This window comes from Lepidochelys kempii, chromosome 14 (genome assembly GCF_965140265.1).
Source record: "Lepidochelys kempii isolate rLepKem1 chromosome 14, rLepKem1.hap2, whole genome shotgun sequence".
NCBI lineage: Eukaryota > Metazoa > Chordata > Testudines > Cheloniidae > Lepidochelys > Lepidochelys kempii.
Window position 1 is genome coordinate 30,169,516 of NC_133269.1, and position 24,174 is coordinate 30,193,689.

General features: G+C 47.5%; 2 protein-coding genes across 12 annotated transcripts in view; both read right to left on the minus strand.

Annotated features, from left to right (window-relative positions):
- Positions 1-24,174, minus strand: part of LOC140898209 (uncharacterized) — a 63,139-nt gene that overhangs the window by 4,651 nt on the left and 34,314 nt on the right. The window contains exon 5 of the mRNA XM_073311709.1: positions 5,517-5,683. The gene's annotated coding sequence lies outside the window, so the exon portion shown is untranslated. The remainder of the gene's footprint in view (positions 1-5,516; positions 5,684-24,174) is intronic.
- Positions 1-24,174, minus strand: part of LOC140898214 (uncharacterized) — a 43,001-nt gene that overhangs the window by 4,651 nt on the left and 14,176 nt on the right. For 7 of the 11 annotated variants that reach the window (XM_073311732.1, XM_073311735.1, XM_073311727.1 and 4 more), the window contains one exon: positions 5,517-24,004. In XM_073311732.1, coding sequence (XP_073167833.1) covers positions 22,383-24,004 — 1,622 coding nt within the window. In that variant the 3' untranslated portion in view covers positions 5,517-22,382. The remainder of the gene's footprint in view (positions 1-5,516; positions 24,005-24,174) is intronic. The other 4 variants (XM_073311729.1, XM_073311728.1, XM_073311733.1 and 1 more) reach the window with 4 other exon arrangements.

A 24,174-nucleotide genomic window follows, 5' to 3' on the forward strand; every position in this document is an offset into this window, starting at 1 on the left:
TATGTTTCCATTCCTGTAATTATTTACTCCTCTTTTTTTACTATGACTTTCAAGTTTTCAACCTGTTTTCCAATCTCTCTATCTGTTGCCTGCCCGCTTGGGCCTGATCCTGTTTTTTTTCTCTGAACTGTCCCTTCCATGAGCACCAGCTTTGTTTCACTACCAAATTAACAAGGAGGGTGGGCTTCTTAACTAGCCCCCAGCCCTCCTGGTCTCTTTTCTTAAATATTTTTACTTACAAGGGCTACCCGAGTCCTCCCCCCATGAGGCTTGTCACCTGGACAGAAAGCACGGCTAATTGGCAAGCAAGGAGGTGACGGGCATAAGTCAGAAAGCCGAGGGTAAGCCGGAGGAGTGGCAGAAGCAGGCATAGCATAGAGCGGGGCTGGAGACCCCTGAGATGAATAAGAAAAGGAGGAAGAAAGAGGACTTCCTTTCGCATGCGCATAAGCCCAGTTGTCCCATACATACCAATAATCCATCTGGGCTGGAGCTTTATTTTCCAGCCTTTTCCTAAGCACTGTTAATTTTTCCCCAGCAAAGGAACCATCCGGTGGCCAGTCAAAAGGTGTTTGAGTTGTTAGTGCTGGCCACTGTTATGAATTACACCTGGTAGGACACGCACACAACTGTTGCGAATTATACCTTGTAGGACACGAAGACAAATGCTACGAATTACACCTGATAGGACACACACACAAATACTGCGAATTACACCTGATAGGACACGCACACAAATGCTATGAATTACACCTGGTAGGACACGCACACAAATCTATAACAGTGAAGCAAGTGGCTGACTGAGGAATCAGTGTTAGAATAGTGCTCGGATCAGGGACAACTGGATGGGGGGCTAGAACATAACCATTTATAGCCCGTAGATCCTGAACAAATCAATAGACTGGATGCCCGTCTGGTCCCGGTTTAGGCTTCCTTATTGGAAGAATGGGAGTATTACAGGGCGAACTGCAGGGGACTAAAACCCCCTGAGTCAAATAGTTGTCAATAAGAAGTGAGATGCCTTCTTTCGCCTCCTTTGGCAAGGGGTATTGTTTTACGGACGGAGGCAGTCCGCCCCTTGTTTTCAGACTCACTGGAACCGCTGATTTAAGAAGACCCACATCAGTAGGATTTGTGCTCCACAAAGTGTGGGGAACACTGGACAATTCAGAGGGCACACCAGGAATAGGGGTAACCGATGCCATAAGAGAAGCAACCGCCGAGTCCGGGACGGACATGCGGAGCCCCTCGGGGGCGCAATATATGTGTGCCCCCAATTTGCCCAGCACATCCCACCCGAGAAGGTTCGCGGCGCCCTCTGGCATTACAACAAACCTATGTGATAGCTTTAAAGAACCAAGCTCGATAGGGACAGGGTAGGATAAAGGAGCCGGGCAGGGATTACCTTCTATACCCTACACCCAAACCTTGGTATTGGACAGAGAGCCCGGAACAAAAGTTAAAGTGGAGAGGGTGTCCCCAGTATCTACTAGAAAAGGCACAAGGTGTTCTCCACCTTTCAAATAAATTTGTGACTGTAATCCCAAGTCCCATTCCAACTCTCCCAAAGTCCCCAAAACCTCCGCCTCTAGTCACTGGGGGTTAACAAGGTTCTGGGGGGCGTTAGGGGGAAAAGAAGGATTAGTCTCTACCTGGCTCTTCCAAGGAGCCCCTCGGGGAAGCAGGGGACACTCCCTCCTCCAGTGCCCTGGTTGCTTACAATAATTACAATTTCTGTCCCTCATTTTATCCCTACCTCCCCCTTCTCCTGTCCCCCGTCCACGCCCCCTTCCCCTCATCTCTCCGCGCCCTTGCCAATGCTGGTTTCCCGAAGGAGCCTCCAAGGCAGCAGCTAACACCACTCAACCTTGCACAAGATTACAGCTTTTTCTTTTTTTTAACCTAACTCATGGGTACCAGAAATATTCCCCCAATTCTCGAGAATTTCAGCCAAAGGGGTCCCCTTACTTACACTCTGCCCAGAACCCATAATGGGCTACCAAAAGGACACCAAATGTGCCACCTTATCACCTAAGTGACAGCTCACACTCCTCCCTCCTCGGAGTTCTCAAAGGTGAACTCACCCTGTGCCGGCTGGAGCTGTCCGAGAGAAGGAGTGTAGTCTCGCTTGTTGGGGCGAGCCTAGAGTCCCTTCGTGGTCTCCAAAACTGTTACGAATTACACCTGGTAGGACACGCACACAAATGCTGCGAATTATACCTGATAGGACACGCATAGTTCAAATCTAGGCTGAGAAACATAAACAAAGTCCACAACTGCAGAGTTCCCAAAAGACACTAAGTTTATTACGCTCGAGCGTGGTGCCCCCCTGCTAGCCAGGAGGGGACCCTGAATACAGATTATACAAAGGTTATATACTTTTTAGCAAAGCATGTTGCCCTCGTGCATCGGAAACCTTAGCCAATAAACAAACCCTTGTCTTATCTACCACCTATCCCTGCTTGGTGCATTCCTCGTGCTATACCAGTATGTTAATTACACAGCATGGTCCTAAAGCCATGCATCAGTAACCTTTATTATCAGGATGGGAGGCCTCACGTCAAGGCCAAAAGACAGGGAGTTAGAGACTGACAAAAACCAGATACTGGGAGTCAAGGAAGGCTGGAGACAAGGAGGAGGATTTTCACAGGGAGTCAGTATCCAAGGGTTGCTCCTCCTGGTGTATGATGTGCTGGCATTTAAACAATGGTAGGCCCCAAACCAAAATGGAGTCATATGTGCTAACTTTTCCTTAACAGGAGGAAGGCTGAAGCCACACTTTGCCCTCAGTTAAGATGGCTGCCATCTCACATCCTTCCACATAGGATGAAGGCACATGTTGCCCTGACTAAAGGCCACCATCTCCCATTGTTCTCAGTGGAACTAAAGCCACAACCTGTCTTGAATTATGATTCCTGCTGTTTGCCTACAGTCCTTACTGGTAGAAATGAGGCTGCCCCTAGCAAAGATGGCCACCACCTCCCATTGTTCACTGAAGAAACTATGCCCTCACTCAGAATGGCCACAGTCCTATTATTCTTGATGCTAGTGAAGATACAAGTTGCCCTGAGTTATAATGGCTGCCATCTGCTTAGGTCCTGTGCAGGCTACAGTGAGGCTGCTCCTTGTAAATACATCCACTTCTTCCCATTTCTCCCAGAGAAGCAAAGGGGCAAGTAGCAGGGATGTTGCCTATAGCAAAAATGACTGAGTCGGCCTGTGGGACAAGCAGCTAAACTACCCTCTGGAGGTGAAATGGCAGGTGGAAACCACCTTCCTACCTGCCACTGGGCTACTTTTCATGCACTGTTCTCTAGCTCCCCCATGAGGGTACAGGGGGAAGAGGTGGCAGGTGAAATTTGCATGTACCTCCGAGGATCTCTATATTTGCATCTCCTCCAAGCACCCAAAGCTGCACAGTTGAGGCTTTCCCTGTGTTCCACACTCATGATCTTTGTCACATTCACCATGCGACTGCAGGGATGAGAACACATGAAAACTGGTGAATGGTGAAAAAGGTCTACCCTAACCTGGGAGTGAGTGGCCACGTGTTGGATAGTGAGACGCAACTAACAGGTGTTTTAGGGGGCTTGTTTTGTAGTCGGATAGTTTTAATAATAGGAATGTTTTAAAAGGAGGTATGGTTCAACAATATACAGTGGAAAAAATTAATCTAAAAATAATAAACATTGAAACATATTCCCAACTATATAGCTAACATAAGAGGGTCTAAATTAGCTGTTACCTGTCAAGAAAGAGGTCTTAGAATCATTGTGGAGCATTTTCTGAAAACATTCACTCAATGTGCAGTAGCAGTTTTAAAAAGCTAACAGAAGAATTTTAAGAATCATTAGGAAAGGGATAGATAAGACAAAAAATATAATAACTCCATAAATCCCTGGTGAGCTCACAGCTTGAATACTGGGTGCAGTTCTGGTCACCCCATCTCCAAAAAGATATATGAGAACCGGAAAAGGTACAGAGAAGGGCAACAAAAATGATTAGAGGTATCGAACAGCTTCCATAAGAAGAGACATTGAAAAAGACTGGGACTGTTCAGCTTAGAAAGAGACAACTGAGGAGGGATATGAGAGCCATCTATAAAATCATAAACAGTGTGGGGAAAGTGAATAAGGAATTATTTACTCCTTTACATAACACAAGATCCAGGAATCATCCAGTGAAATTAAGAGGCAGCAGGTTTAAAACAAACAAAAGGAAGTATTTCTTCACACAACACACAGTCAACCTGTGGAACTCATTGCCAGGGGAGGTCGTGAAGGCCAGAAGTATAACTGGGTTAAAAAAATAACTAGATAAGTTAATGGAGAATCGGTCCATCAATGGCTATTTGCCAAGCTGGTCAGGGACACAACCCCATGCTCTGGGTGCCCCTAAACCTCTGACTGCCAGATCGTGGGACTAGACAACGGGGGATGGATCATGCAATAATTGCCCTCTTCTGTCTATTCCTTCTGAAACATCTGGCACCAGCCACTGTCGTAAGACAGGATACTGGGCTAGCTGGACCGCTGGGCTGACCCAGTATGGCTGTTCTTAAGTTATGCTTGGATTTGTTTAGAATAAAACCTGTAATGAGACTCACTTGCAAAAAAGAAAATTATCTCATAGTGTTGTGAGCTAATACCGTTAGACTACAACAGTGCTGCTCATTGCTGCTTTACCAGTGCACTAACAAATTTATTGCACTGACAAAGCTGGGCTTTGAGACAGCTAACTTCGGCTATTAACTTGATGCACTGGCAAGCAGGGATATGAAAATGCGATCGCATCCCTCCTTTGTCTCCTCTGTTGACCAGGGGACCACTCCCCCTCCACCGTGACAGTTGGGGCATATTTATATATTGCACATAAATGTATCACTGTAGGGATACTAGGAAGAGGGATGAGTGTGCCAGATCTTGTCTGCATCTAGTAGCCAGCCAGCATTACTACAACAAAAATGCTACCGATGCCAAGCTCGAAGAGTTAGGCCAAGATCCTCAAAGATATTTAGGCAGCAAACTCCCATTCGGCACCCAAATACCCATGAGAATAAGGGACTAACTCCCATAGCTGAGATGGCAGAGGGGGGTCTGGGCTTTTCCTGCTGCAGATCTTGTGTTTCTCCACAGAGCTCACGTTCTGTCCTCCTCACGTTCTGTCTCCCCTACTGGAGGTTCCTTTGGGCTGGGCTAAAAGAGAGGCATGGGGGGTTACTTTCCAACCACCAAAAAGCCAGGCCTAGAGTCAAGAGGTGGCCCATGGCATGTGAATTCCAGAGGCCCAGGGATGGGAGAATTATCCCCAGGTTTTGCCTGGAGGCCAGAATATCCCCCATCTCTATGGAAAGAGGGAACTGGCAGATGGGAGCATATTATGGGGTTCTTTTCCCTCTAGGGAGCACTGGTTCCAATCCGTTGCCAGGCTCGGGGGACTGGCTGGCTCAGGCACTCAGGGTTACAGGATGACAGCCCCTCACTGCTCCAGACTGTGCCCCGAATCGTGCCACTCACCCTTGAGCCGCTGGTACTCTGGGACCAATGGTGTCAAGAAACCACAGAGCTGGGTGGGCGATGTCCCCTCCACCTGGAGCAGTTCCATTCCGATATGGAAAACAATCTTCTCCATGGCATTGTAAAGAGCCCACTGCTTCCCACTGCCTCCTGCCCCTGTGGGATTCCTGAGGGGAAATGCAATAATGGGTCAGCATAGTGGGGGGAATGGAATGAATTCCAGCCACAAGGGGGCAGACAGGAGGATGCCCCAACCAGGTGTCCTTCACTCCAGTAGGTAGCAGCAGAGAGGGACAAGGACATACCCAACTACCCACAGTCTCCAGCCAGGTCTCATTGAGGCTTCCCATGAGCAAGGAAGGATCAAGAGCCAAACAACCCAGTTTTTCCCTCTTCCAAAATGGCCACCCCTCCATGTTCTTTTTCACAGAGCTGAAGTCGCAGGCTGCCTTCTGGAGGCAAAGCAGGGAGATGGTGGCGTTCATCCCAGTGAAGCTAAGGGCACTGATGACCATGTAGGAGCCTTCGTTGGCTGTGACGCCAGCCAGGAGGGGTATAGACTCCAAGAGTCTCGGTGGCACATAGGGCAGGAAATCCCTTTCTACAGTTGGCATGGACACACTGTGTTTCCCAAAGTCTCATGGCTCCTTCCCTCACAGGCTGCCCACGTGGGCAGTGTCATTGAGATCGGCACAGCCTAGTAGAGTGACCAGATGTCCTGATTTTATAGGGACAGTCCCAATTTTGGGGTCTTTTTCTTATATAGGCTCCTATTACCCCCCACCCCCTGTCCTGAATTTTTAAATTTGCTGTCTGGTCACCCTACAGCCTAGGTCACAGCCCAACACCCAGCCTACCTCCTGGGTGGCTTCTGGGCTAAACCAGGCCCAGGAACAGGCGGGGACACCACGCTGCAGAACGGCATGGGCAAAGAGGGGAGCGGCTCCCCAGCAAGAGGAGATGGAAGCCGACTGACGCAGCCCCAGCACTCTGGCTGAAGAGTGTCAAATGGGCTGGGTCCCCACCAAATGTGGCCACTTTCTCCCACAGACAGCACAGCACTAGGCGCTGGTCCCACAGGCCAGCATTCCCCAGGGCAGCCTGGGGCAGAGACAGGAGGCCCAGCGCCTCCAGCCAGTAGTTCATGCAGGCCACGATCACATTCTCGGTGGTGGCGAAGAAGTGGCTCTCTTGGAGCTCCACGGTGGGTGCACCTGCAGAACCTGAGGGACACCTCCCCACATCCCTAGCTACACAGATGCACCTGCCCGGCTCCCTGCTGCAGGCATGGCTCTGTGGCTCTTACTGCAGTTCCCAACTCAGTGCAAGGGAGGAATCTGCTGATGCTGGAGCCAAGCGGTTCTTGTCTACAGTGCTGAGAGCACCAGCCAGGGATCAGTCACCTGGGGTTATTTACCCTGGCAGCAGCAAGCTTGCTGGGCCGTACACGCATAGGACCCAGGTTCAAGGTGGCTGGCGGGATCCCAGGGCATGGCCCACGGGCTCAGAGACCCAATTTGGCACCTCTGGTGTATGGTAGCAGGGTCACAGGCTCACAGTGAAATGCAGCCGCCTCTGGGGTGGGGCAGCTGGGGACCAGCCGCACAGCACTGCTGCCTTGGGCTCGCTTGCCACTGCTGAGATGCAGCTGGCTCTGGGGTGGAACAGAGGGGTAACAGGATGTGAAGGGGAAATCCCACAGCCAGTTCAACCTGCAGCTGGATTTTGGTGGTGCCAGAAGGGAAGGGGAAGTGTTGGGGTATTTTATACCTGAGGGGTCAGGGTTCCAGCTGTGTCTTTGGCTGAGCCCTGCCCTCTCAAGATGCTCTCCATCATAACAGGATCCCACGCGCTCTGCTGGGCTCCCCAAAATATATTTCAGCTACACACTGAAGCAGGAAAAGAGCTGAGCCCATCGCTCTGAAAGTGGAGGGAGCCATGTACTGTTTGCAAGCTCTGCCTTTCTTCCCTTGTGTTTGGCCCATTTGGCCACATTCAAGTGGTTGCCTATTCCATAAAATCTACCAGAGTAGCCACTAAAGAAATGCTGGTGGGATCTGAACCTACAATTTTTGAATGACTGGCCCTCCTCACTAAACTATTCTTAAAAGTCCAACACCCTTTCCATTGCACCACAAAGCAGGGGTGGTGCTGAATAGCTCTTCTCCTCTCTGCTTTGCAACACTACAAATGTTGTAATACAAGATGGGAAAGAGCTGAAGACGACACTGTGGTGGCTGGGAATTGAATCCATGCCTACTGCTTAGATGGCAGCTCTGCTAACCACTACACCACCAACACCCCATCCCTGAAGGCTGTCACAACCCAGAAATATGGATTACCTAGAACCTGTCTTCAGCTGGAGTGCCTAGGATACTTCATCCTCCTAGTTCCTTCTCCTGGCAAGAGTAGCTCCTTCAGCTCACTAATGATGTACATCCCTACCATCCTGGGGACTCCATATCCCAGATTACGTCCTTCAGAGACTTCGTCTTTCAGTATGAAGATGCTTTTTCCTGGCAGCATCTGACCCATGTATTCTATGTCTACTTCAAGGCATCCCCCCACTGGGATTGCCATTCCATTAGCTGCTGTTAGATGTACAAACCATTTTGAAAAAGGCGACTCAGTAATGGTGGTGACTTCTGAACCAGTATCAAACCAACACTGGTTTTCTTCCCTGCTCTAAGTACTTCAGCAGTTAGTCTCCAAAGGCTCATTCACAGAAGTTGCTAGATATGCTGGCACTCCCTTTCAGTACTGTAGGCAGACTGATTTTCCACCAAGGACAGGCCTAGGAATCTTGCATCTGCTTGGCCTTCTGTTGATGGGCCAACTATTCCTGATGCCCCTTTGGTTTTGAATGCCTGGGACTGTGGTCTCCTCCTTTCTTGGCTAGTATGCCCTGGTCTTTCACAGAAGTAGCAAATGCACATTCCCTGGGGATCATTATGTGAGGATCTTCTGGATCCTGATATCCTTGGGTACTTCAGCATACACTTCTTCCTTCTATAAGTTGTTAAAATATACAAAGTTTCCCGTACTGCCAACCCCAAACAGTCAGGCATCAGACCCCTGAACCCTGAGTTGGTCTTAAAAAAGTTTTTTCACATGATAAATAAGGAGCAGAGTATGTGTATCTGTCCACCTCCCACAGTGTGCGTTTGCAAAAAGAAAAGGAGTACTTGTGGCACCTCAGCAACTAACCAATTTATTTGAGCATAAGCTTTCGTGAGCTACAGCTCACTTCATCAGATGCATACTGTGGAAAATACAGAAGATGTTTGTTTTTATACACACAAATCATGAAAAAAATGGGTGTTTATCACTACAAAAGGTACTCTCTCCCCCCACCCCACTCTCCTGCTGGTAATAGCTTATCTAAAGTGATCACTCTCCTTACAATGTGTATGATAATCAAGGTAGGACACTTCCAGCTCAAATCCAGGGTTTAACAAAAACGTCTGAGGAAGGGGGGGGTTAGGAAAACAAAGGGAAATCGGCTTGAATAGAGACTGGGAGTGGCTAAGTCATTATGCAAGGTAACCTAAGTTAATTGTATCCAATTTGCAAATGAATTCCAATTCAGCAGTCTCTCGCAGGAGTCTGGATTTGAAGTTTTTCTGTTGTAATATCGCAACTTTCACGTCTGTAATCGTGTGACCAGCGAGATTGAAGTGTTCTCCGACTGGTTTATGAATGTTATAATTCTTGACATCTGATTTCTGTCCATTTATTCTTTTACATAGAGACTGTCCAGTTTGACCAATGTACATGGCAGAGGGGCATTGCTGGCACATGATGGCATAGATCACATTGGTAGATGTGCAGGTGAATGAGCCTCTGATAGTGCGGCTGATGTTATTAGGCTCTGTGATGGTGTCCCCTGAATAGATATGTGGGCACAGTTGGCAACGGGCTTTGTTGCAAGGATAGGTTCCTGGGTTAGTGGTTCTGTTGTGCGGTATGTGGTTGCTGGTGAGTATTCGCTTCAGGTTGGGGGGCTGTCTGCAGGCAAGGACTGGCCTGTCTCCCAAGATTTGTGAGAGTGTTGGGTCATCCTTCAGGATAGGTTGTAGATCCTTGATAATGCGTTGGAGAGGTTTTAGTTGGGGGCTGAAGGTGACGGCTAGTGGCGTTCTGTTATTTTCTTTGTTAGGCCTGTCCTGTAGTAGATGACTTCTGGGAACTCTTCTGGCTCTATCAATCTGTTTCTTCACTTCTGCAGGTGGGTAGTGTAGTTGTAAGAATGCTTGATAGAGATCTTGTAGGTGTTTGTCTCTGTCTGAGGGGTTGGAGCAAATGCGGTTGTATCGTAGAGCTTGGCTGTAGACAATGGATCGTGTGGTGTGGTCAGGGTGAAAGCTGGAGGCATGTAGGTAGGAATAGCAGTCAGTAGGTTTCCGGTATAGGGTGGTGTTTATGTGACCATCATTTACTAGCACTGTAGTGTCCAGGAAGTGGATCTCTTGTGTGGACTGGACCAGGCTGAGGTTGATGGTGGGATGGAAATTGTTGAAATCATGGTGGAATTCCTCAAGAGCTTCTTTTCCATGGGTCCAGATGATGAAGATGTCATCAATATAGTGCAAGTAGAGTAGGGGTTTTAGGGGATGAGAGCTGAGGAAGCGTTGTTCTAAGTCAGCCATAAAAATGTTGGCATACTGTGGGGTCATGCGGGTACCCAAAGCAGTGCCGCTGATTTGAAGGTATACATTGTCCCCAAATGTAAAATAGTTATGGGTAAGGACAAAGTCACAAAGTTCAGCCACCAGGTTAGCTGTGACATTATCGGGGATAGTGTTCTTGATGGCTTGTAGTCCATCTTTGTGTGGAATGTTGGTGTAGAGGGCTTCTACATCCATAGTGGCCAGGATGGTGTTATCAGGAAGATCACCGACAGATTGTAGTTTCCTCAGGAAGTCAGTGGTGTCTTGAAGGTAGCTGGGAGTGCTGGTAGCGTAGGGCCTGAGGAGGGAGTCTACACAGCCAGACAATCCTGCTGTCAGGGTGCCAATTTCCCCACTAGGTGCCGAGTGGAGCAGCCCCCTCATCCTCTTCTATCCCATTGGGTAGGGTAACTGCCATTGTATCTCTCCCTTATCACTGTCTTGTCTCTCCCCGTTTCCCATCTAATCTTCTCTTGCACTCATATTCTCCATCCATGCTCCCCAGGGTCTCCTTTTCTTCACAGTATCTTACATTCAAATATTCCCTCTATTATAGGGGATTTGACATAGGTGTCCAAGAATTAAAGGGGAAAGCATTGAAAGTAATTTTTTTTCAAATTGATAATTAGAGAGGAAACTTGGAAAAATCTGAGAAGATATTATGTTAATATCCGATGTCAGAAAATGGGCCAAAATCAGAAGGGATATTAAATCACATAATTAGGTCCTGATCCTACAAATATTTACACTTATGCTTCATGTTGTACGTTGTGAATAGTACTCTTGGAGTACAGGACATGATGTTATACAGATACATAAGTCTTTGCAGGATCAGTCTAAGATAAAAAGTTAGGAAAATTTTAGGCGATCTGTGATGGGGGGCCGTTTGTTGAGTGGGGCTGCCCCTATTGGCCCAGTGTGGGATTGGTACACCCCATCACACAATTATCTGGACTCCCTGTGGGATCAAATAATTGTAACAAGGTGGCCTCAGAACTCCTGGCAGGGTCGAGCAAATAATCCAGCCATGGCCCCCAGTTAGGGCAGAACAAGCAGTCTGTCGCCTGCAAGCCTCCTGGCTGTGGCAGTCAGCGACAATGGGGGTTTCTGACCCTCTGGGAAGGGCAGGGCAGGGCAGAGCAGAACAGTCAGTCTGTAGCCCCCCAGGCAGGGCGAGTGAACAAGCAGTCTATGGCCCCTGAGCCTCCTGGTTGGGGCAAGCAACAGCAACTGGGGTTTCTCACCCTCCGGTAGGGCAGGACAAACAGTCAGTTTGTAGCTCCCAGGTGGGGCAAAGCAACCAAACAGGTTATGGCCCCTGAGCCTCCTGGATGGGCTTGCAGGCAAACAAGCAAGTGGGGGGGGGGCAAGGCAGGCCCACCTTGCTCCACTGGGTTCCAACCCAGGATGCTATGAAGCCAGGGGATTTCCCATTAAGGGAATAAGCACCAACTTCTACTACATTCCCTGGGTTACTTCCTACCATGAGGTGCATGTCAGGCATCTCCTCAACTCTCAAGCTTCTGGCACCCAGACTGTTGCCTCTTTTGGGGGGAGACCCGCATCTCTCTCCCTCCTGATCATGGCATTTCTAGATGGTCTAGTTCCCTACCTTTACTGTGTTGGTCCCAGCAGAGACAGGCAGCCCCAGCAGGCCTGCTTGCTTTCTCTTCAGAGACAATTATCTTTTAACTGTGGGCAGTCACTGTTATCACACAGCTCTTTCTAAGCAAGCCTATTTTATTCTTAAGGTAAAATGCATTACAGAGAAAACATATTAAAACCAATAAAAGAACCTACAGGCATGCTAATAAGCTTATCAGAGATCATCCCCACTCTAACATGGACTCTGGCCAGAGATTAGTCCTTCCACTCAAGAAGTTTCCTTGTAGCTTCAGGTTCATCACAGCTTCTGCTCAGAACCAGTACCCAGTCTTATGGAGCCTCTGTAGGTCAGTGCCCTTTCAACCCTTCCCTAAGGATTTAAGCTTTCCATGGACCAGGGGTCCTGTCCATTTGCTGGGTCAAGAAGAAGGCCCTGAGTCGGTCTAAACCTTGGTAATTTATCCCAAAGTCTTTTCTTTGTCTGGAAAATCCCATTTGAATTAGTTTATGCGACACTCTCCAGGCAGCGGTTTCAAAGGGCTGATAAGTGAAGGAATTACATTCACATCTCCCTCATACTGGAAAAAGAGATGTATAATGCCACAATAAACACATACACAATTGCATTTTTAACACAATGGACCCAAAGGGATTAAACCTAATTCAGTAAGGTCGGATTTATTTCAGTAAAGTTTATCTTAATTCTATAAGGTTTGTTCAGAACATTGTCAGTCTGTCACAGAGCATTTGGGATCCCTTGGTGTGAATGCAGTGGTGGGAATGTGAGGGGTTAATGCAGTAGGGTTGTTATATGGGATGGAGTGGTTTAGCAATTATGCATTCTGCTTCAGGAAGGAGGCAGACAATCACACACAAAGCAGCCCCATATGGGGACTAAGCCCCAAACAATGCAGGATAAGGGGGTGTATCTGCCAATTAAAGGCTAGATGATTTTAACACCTGGGAGACACCATTCTCCCAAATTGGGGGGGAGGGGAGGAGGCTCTTAAATATGGAGGAAACTAGAAAGATACAACATAAAAGAAGCACTTCTTAAATGGATTCAGCAATGTTTCCCTCACAATGTAATTGTAGTTGCCACCTGGGAATCATATTTGCTTGGAGACAAAGGATTTTTCTGTAGGCTGAGAATAGCTATCAAAGAACATAGCTATCACATTACAGCACAAAAATTCTACAAGCCAGGTTTTTTTTTTTTAATTCTCAGGTATAAAGTTAGTTAAAAACAGAGAGGCTAACATGACAGAACCCAAAGCAGAAAAAGCCAAAGAGGCTGCCCACAGGAGAGAAATGAAGGCAAAGGAAAAAGAGAGGAAGCATGCACTGGAGATGGAGAAAGCAAAGGCTCAGCAGAATATACCGGATAACCCTAACAATCCTTATCCAACAATCCACAAATGGGAGCGACTATGTCCACAGTATGATGAATAACAGTGATATTGCTGAATATTTTCTCACCTTTAAGAGACTGTGCACGCTCTATAAAATTCCTGAAGCTCACAAGATGACCACATTGGTTGCAAACTTGACTGGAAGAGCTCTGGACATATTCAATAAGATGCCTATTGATGAGGCTTCTAACTATACTAAATTTAAGGATTTGGTTTCAAAGCAATTTCAAGTTACACCTGAAACTTACAGAGTAAAATTTAGAGCCCTTAAGAGAGGACCTGGACTAAGTAATGTGGCTTATCTAAACCAGATAAAGGATCTGTTAGATAAATTGGTCAAAGGAAAGGGTGTAACTAGCTTTGAAGGAATCTGTGATTTGATGGCTCAGGAGCAATTCCTGAATATGTCCAAGGAGGAAATAAAACAGTGTTTATGGGATAAGAAAATGGACTCAGCAGGAATCATAGAATATCAGGGTTGGAAGGGACCTCAGGAGGTCATCTAGTCCAACCCCCTGCTCAAAAGCAGGACCAATCCCCAATTAAATCATCCCAGCCAGGGCTTTGTCAAGCCTGACCTTAAAAACCTCTAAGGAAGAAGATTCTACCACCTCCCTAGGTAACGCATTCCAGTGTTTCACCACCCTCCTAGTGAAAAAGTTTTTCCTAATATCCAACCTAAACCTCCCCCACTGCAACTTGAGACCATTACTCCTTGTCCTGTCCTCTTCCACCACTGAGAATAGTCTAGAACCATTCTCTCTGGAACCACCTCTCAGGTAGTTGAAAGCAGCTATCAAATCCCCCCTCATTCTTCTCTTCTGCAGGCTAAACAATCCCAGCTCCCTCAGCCTCTCCTCATAACTCATGTGTTCCAGACCCCTAATCATTTTTGTTGACCTTTGCTGGACTCTTTCCAATTTATCCACATCCTTCTTGTAGTGTGGGGCCCAAAACTGGACACAGTACTACAGATGAGGCCTCACCAATGTCGAATAGAGGGGGACGATCACGTCCCTCGATCTGCTCGCTATGCCCCTACTTATACATCCCAAAATGCCACTGGCCTTCTTGGCAACAAGGGCACACTGCTGACTCATATCCAGCTTCTCGTCCACTGTCACCCCTAGGTCCTTTTCCGCAGAACTGCTGCCTAGCCATTCGGTCCCTAGTCTGTAGCTGTGCATTGGGTTCTTCCGTCCTAAGTGCAGGACCCTGCACTTATCCTTATTGAACCTCATCAGATTTCTTTTGGCCCAATCCTCCAATTTGTCTAGGTCCCTCTGTATCCTATCCCTGCCCTCCAGCGTATCTACCACTCCTTCCAGTTTAGTATCATCCGCAAATTTGCTGAGAGTGCAATCCACACCATCCTCCAGATCATTTATGAAGATATTGAACAAAACTGGCCCCAGGATCGACCCCTGGGGCACTCCACTTGACACCAGCTGCCAACTAGACATGGAGCCATTGATCACTACCCGTTGAGCCCGACAATCTAGCCAAATTTCTACCCACCTTAGAGTGCATTCATCCAGCCCGTACTTCTTTAACTTGCTGACAAGAATACTGTGGGAGACCGTGTCAAAAGCTTTGCTAAAGTCAAGCAACAATACATCCACTGCTTTCCCTTCATCCACAGAACCAGTAATCTCATCATAGAAGGCGATTAGATTAGTCAGGCATGACCTTCCCTTGGTGAATCCATGCTGACTGTTTCTGATCACTTCCCTCTCATGTAAGTGCTTCAGGATTGATTCTTTGAGGACCTGCTCCATGATTTTTCCGGGGACTGAAGTGAGGCTGACTGGCCTGTAGTTCCCAGGATCCTCCTTCTTCCCTTTTTTAAAGATTGGCACTACATTAGCCTTTTTCCAGTCATCCGGGACTTCCCCCGTTCACCACGAGTTTTCAAAGATAATGGCCAATGGCTCTGCAATCACAGCCGCCAGTTCCTTTAGCACTCTCGGATGCAACTCGTCCGGCCCCATGGACTTGTGCACATCCAGCTTTTCTAAATAGTCCCTAACTACCTCTTTCTCCACAGAGGGCTGGCCATCTACTCCCCATGTTGTGATGCCCAGCGCAGCAGTCTGGGAGCTGACCTTGCTCGTGAAGACAGAGGCAAAAAAAGCATTGAATACATTAGCTTTTTCCACATCCTCTGTCACTAGGTTGCCTCCCTCATTCATTAAGGGGCCCACACTTTCCTTGGCTTTCTTCTTGTTGCCAACAAACCTGAAGAAACCCTTCTTGTTACTCTTAACATCTCTCGCTAGCTGCAGCTCCAGGTGCGATTTGGCCCTCCTAATTTCATTCCCACATGCCCGAGCAATATTTTTATACTCTTCCCTGGTCATATGTCCAACCTTCCACTTCTGGTAAGCTTCTTTTTTATGTTTAAGATCCGCTAGGATTTCACCGTTAAGCCAAGCTGGTCGCCTGCCATATTTACTATTCTTTCGACACATCGGGATGGTTTGTCCCTGTAACCTCAACAGGGATTCCTTGAAATACAGCCAGCTCTCCTGGACTCCTTTCCCCTTCATGTTAGTCCCCCAGGGGATCCTACCCATCCGTTCCCTGAGGGAGTCGAAGTCTGCTTTCCTGAAGTCCAGGGTCCGTATCCTGCTACTTACCTTTCTTCCCTGTGTCAGGATCCTGAACTCAACCAACTCATGGTCACTGCCTCCCAGATTCCCATCCACTTTTGCTTCCCCTTCTAATTCTTCTAAGGAAGTCTTGCTTCTTATGCTGATCAATACAAGCAGTCCCAGACCGCCAGAGAGGAGGGGCAAAATGGAACAAAACGGGTGGAGGGAGGAGAGAGGAACAACCCTGGTCACAGTTGCAGCGGATACCAGAAGGGACACCCTCAGACCACACCCTACTACCAGGGGCAGCCCAAGGCCCCAACTACACCCCAAAGAACACTCCAGACACCTTATTGTCCTGCCACATCGTTCTCCAGCAACCCACCTCACCCCAGTGACCTGTCAGCTGGATGATGTTTTAAATGTAACGAGCTGGGGCATGTAAAGGCCAACTGCCCCAAGAACCCCAACAGATTACAGTTTATTCCACCGAAATTACACCAGAGGTCCTCAGGCCCAGATACCTTCCAGATACCCTCAGAGCAGAGGGAAGCTGTGAGTGTGGGCGGGAAGAAGGTCACCGCTTGGAGCACAGGTGTTGGCTATCCATGCTTCCTTAGTGGACCCCAACTTAATCAACCCAGAGGCCCAAGTGACGATTCAACCCTTCAAGTCAAACTCTTTTGACTTGCCTCCAGCCAAGTTGCCTGTCCAGTACAAGGGCTGGTCAGGAACGTGGACTTTTGCAGTCTATGATGATTATCCCATCCCCACGCTGTTGGGGGAAGACTTGGCCAATCATGTGAAGCTAGCCAAGAGGGTGGGAATGGTCACCCACAGCCAGGCTAAGCAATCTGTCATGCCTAGCTCTGTTCTGGAAACTTCTACCAGGACCCGGTCCGAGGTAATGGAACCAGATCCCATGCCAATATCTGCAACAGCAATAGTGGATCCAGTCACAGAGACCCAGACAGAGCCAGTCTCAGAACCGGAACCAGCGGAACAACCAGCACCAGAACCATTGCCAGCACTGAATCCAGTACTTGCAACCCCAAAACCAGCGGGCCCCACCGAACCTGCACTGGCAGCAGCAGATAACCCTACACAAGAGGCTCAGCTGGAGCCTGAACCCCAACATAGTGCACCAGCAGAAAGCGGCTCACAGTCAATGGAAACAGCCCCATCACCTGCATCACTTCCAGAGGGACCAAGCCCAGATCCACAATCCAATGAGGAACTGATGTCTCCAGTCTCAACGGAACAGTTCCAGACCGAACAGGAAGCAGATGAAAACCTCCAAAGAGCTTGGACAGCGGTACGGAACAACCCATAGCCTCTTATACATGGAAACTCTTTCTGATGGACACCAGGAAGACTGGCATCCTCAGAGACAGTTGATAGTTGGAACTAAGTACCGGGTAAAGCTATTAAGCTTAGCCCACGACCATCCTAGTGGCCATGCTAGGGTGAACAGAAACAAAGACCATTTGGGAAAGTCGTTCCACTGGGAGGGAATGGGCAAGGATGTTTCTACCTATTGTCTTGTGTGGTGTGCCAAAAGAGTAGGAAAACCCCAAGACCAGGTCAAAGCCCCTGTCCAGCCACTCCCCATCATCGAGGTTCCATTTCAGCAAGTAGCTGTGGATATTCTGGGTCCTTTTCTGAAAAAGACACCCAGAGGAAAACAGTACATACTGACTTTCATGGATTTTGCCACCCAATGGCCGGAAGCAGCAGCTCTAAACAACACTAGGGCTAAAAGTGTCTGCCAGGCAGTAGCAGACATTTTTGCCAGGGCAGGTTGGCCCTCTGACATCCGCACAGATGCAGGAACTAATTTCTTGGCAGGAACTATGGAAAGCCTTTGGGAAGCTCATGGGGTGAATCAGTTGGTTGCCACTCCTTACCACCATCAAACAAATGGCATGGTGGAGAAGTTTAATGGAACTCTGGGGGCCATGATAGGAAAATTCGTCAATGAACACTCCAATGATTGGGACCTCGTGTTGTAGCAGTTGTTCTTTGCATACACAGCTGTACCACATCCCAGTTTAGGGTTTTCACCATTTGAACTTGTATATGGCCAGGAGGTTAAGGGGCCATTACAGTTGGTGAAGCAGCAATGGGAGGGATTTACACCTTCTCCAGAAACTAATATTCTGGACTTTGTAACTAACCTACAAAACACCCTCCGAACCTCTTTAGCCCTTGCTAAAGAAAACCTACAGTATGCTCAAAAAGAGCAAAAAGCCTGGTATGATAAACATGCCAGAGAGCGTTCCTTCAAAGTAGGGGACCAGGTCATGATCTTAAAGGTGCTCCAGGCCCATAAAAAGGAAGCATCGTGGGAAGGGCCATTCATGGTCCAGGAGCACCTGGGAGCTGTTAATTATCTCATAGCATTCCCTACCTCCAACCGAAAGCCTAAGGTGTACCACATTAATTCTCTAAAGCCCTTTTATTCTAGAGATTTAAAGGTTTGTCAGTTTACAGCCCAGGGAGGAGATGACGCTGAGTGGCCTGAAGGTGTCTACTACAAAGGGAAAAGTGATGGTGGCGTAGAAGAGGTGAACCTCTCCATGACTCTTGGACATATGCAGCGACAGCAGATCAAGGAGCTGTGCACTAGCTATGCACCGACATTCTCAGCCACCCCAGGACTGACTGAACGGGCATACCACTCCATTGACACAGGTAATGCTCACCCAATTAAAGTCCAACCTTACCAGGTGTCTCCTCAAGCTAAAACTGCTATAGAACGGGAGATACAGATGGGTGTAATCTGCCCCTCTGGCAGTGCATGGGCATCTCAAGTGGTTCTAGTTCCCAAACCAGATGCGGAGATAAGTTTTTCTGTGGACTACTGTAAGCTAAATGCTGTAACTTGCCCAGACAATTATCCAATGCCACGCACAGATGAACTATTGAAGAAACTGGGATGGGCCCAGTTCATCTCTACCTTGGATTTAACCAAGGGGTACTGGCAGGTACCGCTAGATGAATCTGCCAAGGAAAGGTCAGCCTTCACCACACGTCGGGCTGTATGAATTTAATGTACTCCCTTTCAGGCTGCGGAATGCACCTGCCACCTTCCAAAGACTTGTAGATGGTCTCCTAGCGGGATTAGGAGAATATGCAGTCGCCTACCTTCATGATGTGGCCATATTTTCGGATTCCTGGGCAGAACACCTGGAACATCTACAAAAAGTCTTCGAGCACATAAGGGAGGCAGGACTAACTGTTAAGGCTAAGAAGTGTCAAATAGGCCTAAACAGAGTGACTTACCTTGGACACCAGATGGGTCAAGGAACTATCAACCCCCTACAGGCCAAAGTGGATGCTATCCAAAAGTGGCCTGTCCCAAAGTCAAAGAAACAGGTCCAATCCTTCTTAGGCTTGGCCGGTTATTACAGGCGATTTGTACTGCAATACAGCTAAATCGCCACCCCACTGACAGACCTAACCGAAAAGAAACAGCCAAATGCCGTTCAGTGGACCGAAGAGTGTCAGAAGCTTTAACCAGCTTAAAGTGACACTCATGTCTGACCCTGTACTAAGGGCCCCAGACTTTCACAAACCGTTCCTAGTAACCACAGATGCATCCGAGCATGGTGTGGGAGCAGTTTTAATGCAGGAAGGACCGGATCAACAATTCCACCATGTAGTGTTTCTCATCAAGAAGCTGTCTGAGAGGGAAAGCAACTGGTGAGTCAGTGAAAAAGAATGTTACGCCATTGTCTACGCCCTGGAAAAGCTACGCCCATATGTTTGGGGACAGCGTTTCCACCTGCAAACCAACCATGCTGTGCTAAAGTGGCTTCATACCACCACGGGAAACAACAAAAAACTCGGTGGAGTTTAGCTCTCCAAAATTTTGATTTTGACATGCAACACATCTCAGGAGCTTCTAACAAAGTGGCTGATGCACTCTCCTGTGAAAGTTTCCCAGAATCAACTGGTTAAAATCGTCCTTGAGATGTGAAAAATATTGTTAGTCTTTATACAGTTAATAGTATATTTAGAGGTGCATGTGTCTTATTAACTGTTTTCTCCTAGAGCTCTAGGAAGAAATCACAGCCAGTGTTTCACCCTGTGATTTGGGGGGCGTGTCATAAATATAAAGGGAAGGGTAACCACCTTTCTGTATACAGAACTATAAAATCCCTCCTGGCCAGAGGCAAAACCTTTCACCTGTAAAGCGTTAAGAAGCTAAGATAACCTCGCTGGCACCTGACCAAAAAGACCAATGAGGAGACAAGATACTTTCAAAGCTGGAGGTGGGGGGAAACAAAGGCTCTGTCTGTGTGATGCTTTTGCCGGGACCAGAGCAGGAATGCAGGTCAGAACTCCTGTAAAGGGCTAATAAGCAATCTAGTTAGATATGTGTTAGATTCTGTTTTGTTTAAATGGCTGATAAAAGAAGAATTTTAATAGAAGAAAAAGTAAAAGAATCACCTCTGTAAAATCAGGATGGTAAATACCTTACAGGGTAATCAGATTCAAAACATAGAGAATCCCTCTAGGCAAAACCTTAAGTTACAAAAAAAACAGGAATATACATTCCATTCAGCACAACTTATTTTAAGAACCTGATTGCTTTTTCATTGTTCTTAAGATCCAAGGGTTTGGGTCTATGTTCACCTATGCAAATTGGTGAGGATTTTTATCAAGCCTTCCCCAGGAAAGGGGATGTAGGGCTTGTGGGGGGAAGACGTCTCCAAGTGGGCTCTTTCCCTGTTCTTTGTTTAACACGTTTGGTGGTGGTGGCATCATAGGGTTCAAGGACAAAGCAAAGTTTGTATTTTGAGGAAGTTTTTAACTTAAGCTGGTAAGAATAAGCTTCGGGGGTCTTTCATGCAGGTCTCTACATCTGTACCCTAGAGTTCAGAGTGGGGAAGGAATCTTGACCGATGTCCTGGGCAGGCCGGGGTCTTCGAAGTGGGAGGGTCCCTTGGGAAGATACTAACCTCTCCCATCTACAGCCTGGGCTCTGAGATCTTGCAAGGAATGTGGATTCCACCCACAACAACAAAGAGTTACTGCAGTGAGTGCAATTCCCGTCCTGCCGCCAGGACTGCATGACTCCAGCGATTGCTCTGACCTCTCCACCCTCGCCTGCTTGGGTTGAGGGTCCTGGTGATAAACCAATTGCTTGCAGCATAAGTTGCCTGAGTCCAGGAACAGGGTTCCCAGCCTCCATCCCAAGCAGAAATTGGCAATTCCCAGCAGCCCAGACTTTGGTACATAACTGTCAGAGGGACTGATTTAGGATAGAACTCTCATTGGCATGTCCCACTGGCCAGCTTAGGTGACTTCCCACCTAGGGTACTGACTTTTGTGGCTCCTATCCTCAGGTGCCTATCTTTCCCCATGCATTGCACAGGTGTTTGAAATGGCTGAATTAATCAGTTGCAGCATTCAAAGTCATTGCATTACGTGCAAAAAAAGCCATGGAGTTGAGTGTCGGGTCTCATTTTGCTTGGCCCAAAATAAATAAAAAATTATATGTAGTGCTTGGATAGAACTTTTCATCAGTAGACCTCCAAGTCCTTTACAAAACAAGCCATGATCATTCTGGTTGCTACTCCTGACCACTTTCTTAGGCTAGAAAAACTTAGCCTCCTGGTGAGGTTGAATTTCTAGGCCTCCCAAAAAAGGCCCTGTGGAAATTAGTCCCTCTCAGTGTTGCCTTCTGAATGTAAAGGCGGCAGGGAAAAGGGGCAGAGGAGGTGAATGATAGAGGGTAGAACCTCCCTAACCCTGAACTCTCCCTCTCTTCTCATTCCATGATGACCAATATCTTGATCATCTGAGCACTGAGGTCCATTTGATTCTCTTCTCCACCAGCCCAAAATATTAAATCCCCCAGACTCCTGGCAAAACCCCCTCCTGATCACTTGACATCTGATCCCCAGCACCCTGGGACACTTATCCTGCAGGAAACAGTTCCAGATAAGCGTGGAGGCTGAGCCAAGCCCAGGGACTGGTGGAAGATGCAGGATGGGGACAAGTGTGTGGCGTGAAGGTGGGGCCTGGCCTAAGTATACTTCTCTAATATCAGTGGAAAGGGAACCCCATCTTGGATGGGAAGGGAGGAGGGGGGGAAAACCCCAGCGGGAGCTTCTGGAGGAGTTTCTCTCTCCCTTCCCCCAGCAGATTAGCAAGAGGCAAGAAGGCCCATCAGTTCAGTACCGAAGGCTGCAGCAGGGCGGAGGGGCTGATCAGGACTTCTCCTCCTCTGCCTGGGGTTTGCTTAGAGCAGGCAAAGCCAGAGGGTCCCTGATCACCTCAGGGTCAGCTGCTGCTGGAACCTCCCCCCAGAGATGGGCAGCTAGGTACTTGGGAGCCAAATGCCACTGCTGTGTATGGGAATTAGGAAATGGAGATGTATATACTACCGTGACCAGCCCTAGTCAGAGCACAAACAGCATTTCTGTCCTGTATGGAGGCGTCTCTGAGGTCCAATATGGCTTTAGCTTCCTAATTGCAGCATTCGCCATGCTAAGGACATTTAAAAGAACTCTTCCCTGTGTAGATTTGCTGATGCCTGATATGATATGTGCCCAACTGAAACATCACCCACATTCAAGACGTCTCTCCCACATGGATTCTCTGGTGCATGATAAGGTGTGAGTTCTTCCTAACCCTTTTTCCACAGTCTGGGCATTTATGATGTCTCTTTCCCATGTGGACTTTCTGATGTCTAAGAAGATGTGATCTCTGAATGAAGGTTTTCTCACAGTCGGAACATTTATAGGGTTTATACCCTGTATGGATTCTCTGATGCATAGTGAGGTGTGAGCTCTGACTGAAGCCTTTCCCGCAGTCCAAGCATTTATAGGGTTTCTCTCCCATATGGATTCTCTGATGTGTTACAAGGTTTGAGTTCTGATTGAAAGTTTTCCCACAGCTCAAGCATTTATGGGGGCACGCTCCTGTGTGGATTCTCTGATGTTTAGTAAGGTGTGACCGCCGACTGTAGCTTTTCCCACAGTCCAAGCATGCATGGGGTCTCCCCCCAGTATGGATTCTCTGATGTGTAATAAGGTTTGACTTGTCTTTGAAACATTTCCCACACACAACGCATTTATGGGGTCTCTCGCCCGTGTGGATTCTTTGATGAGTAACAAGGTTTGAATTCCGACTGAAACACTTCCCACAGTAGAGGCACTTATGGGGTCTCTCTCTTGTATGGATTCTTTGATGTAGAATAAGGGTATGGTTCCGACTGAAGTTTTTCCCACATTCAAGGCATTTATAAGGTCTCTCTCCCGTGTGTAGTCTCTCATGTCTAATAAGCTGTGAGCTGTGAATGAAGCTTTTCCCACAGTCCAGACATTTATGGGGTTTTTCTCCTGTGTGGATTTTCTGATGTGAAAAAAGGCTTGATTTCTGCTTGTAATTTTTCCCACAGTGCAAGCATTTATAGGGTTTCTCTCCCGTATGGATTCTCTGATGTAGAATAAGGGTGTAGTTCCGCCTGAAACTTTTCCCACAGTGCAAGCATTTATGGGGTTTTTCTCCCGTATGGATTCTCTGATGTATAATAAGGGTATAGTTCCGACTGAAACTTTTCCCACAGTGCAAGCATTTATGAGCTCTCTCTCCTGTGTGGAGTCTTTGATGTTTAACAAGGGTTGACTTCTCAGTGAAACATTTTCCACACTCAAAGCACTTATGGGGTCTCTCCTCTGTGTGGATTTTCTGATGAGTAATAAGGTTTGAATTCTGATTGACACATTTCCCACCATCAATGTGATTAGGAGTTCTTTCTCCCATACTGGTTCTCTGATGTAGAATAAGGGTATAGTTCCGACTGAAACTTTTCCCACAATGCAAGCATTTATAGGGTTTCTCTCCTGAATGGATTCTCTGATGTAGTAGAAGGGAATAGTTCCGACTGAAACTTTTCCCACAGTCTAAGCACTTGTAGGTTCTCTCTTCCACATGGGTTTTTGGCTGGGCTATGGTTTCCTTGAAATCGTTACATCCTACCCCATACTGAATGGATTCACCTACTTTCTTCCTTAGGTGGTTTCCCAGCTTCGTCTTTGATTTATGTTGATTTCCCCAGGTTTTGACATTTTCCAAGCATTGAGAAGAATTCCCTTTAGCTCTTCTCAAAAGCATCCCCTGTGATTTCAGCAGTGCTTTACTTTTCTGTTGTGGATTCTCCTCCCTGTTCTCACTCATAGTCCTATCACCTGCTGGGAGAGAGAGAATCCAGAAGAGAGTCATTCTGTGCTGGGGAGAAAGGGGAAAAAAAAAAAAAAAAGAGGGAAACAGGGAAAACACAGTAGCCCAATAACCATTGGGGAGAGTGAGAAATTGGATTCTACCTCCACATCCCATTCAAACACTCACAGGGAAGTGAAGT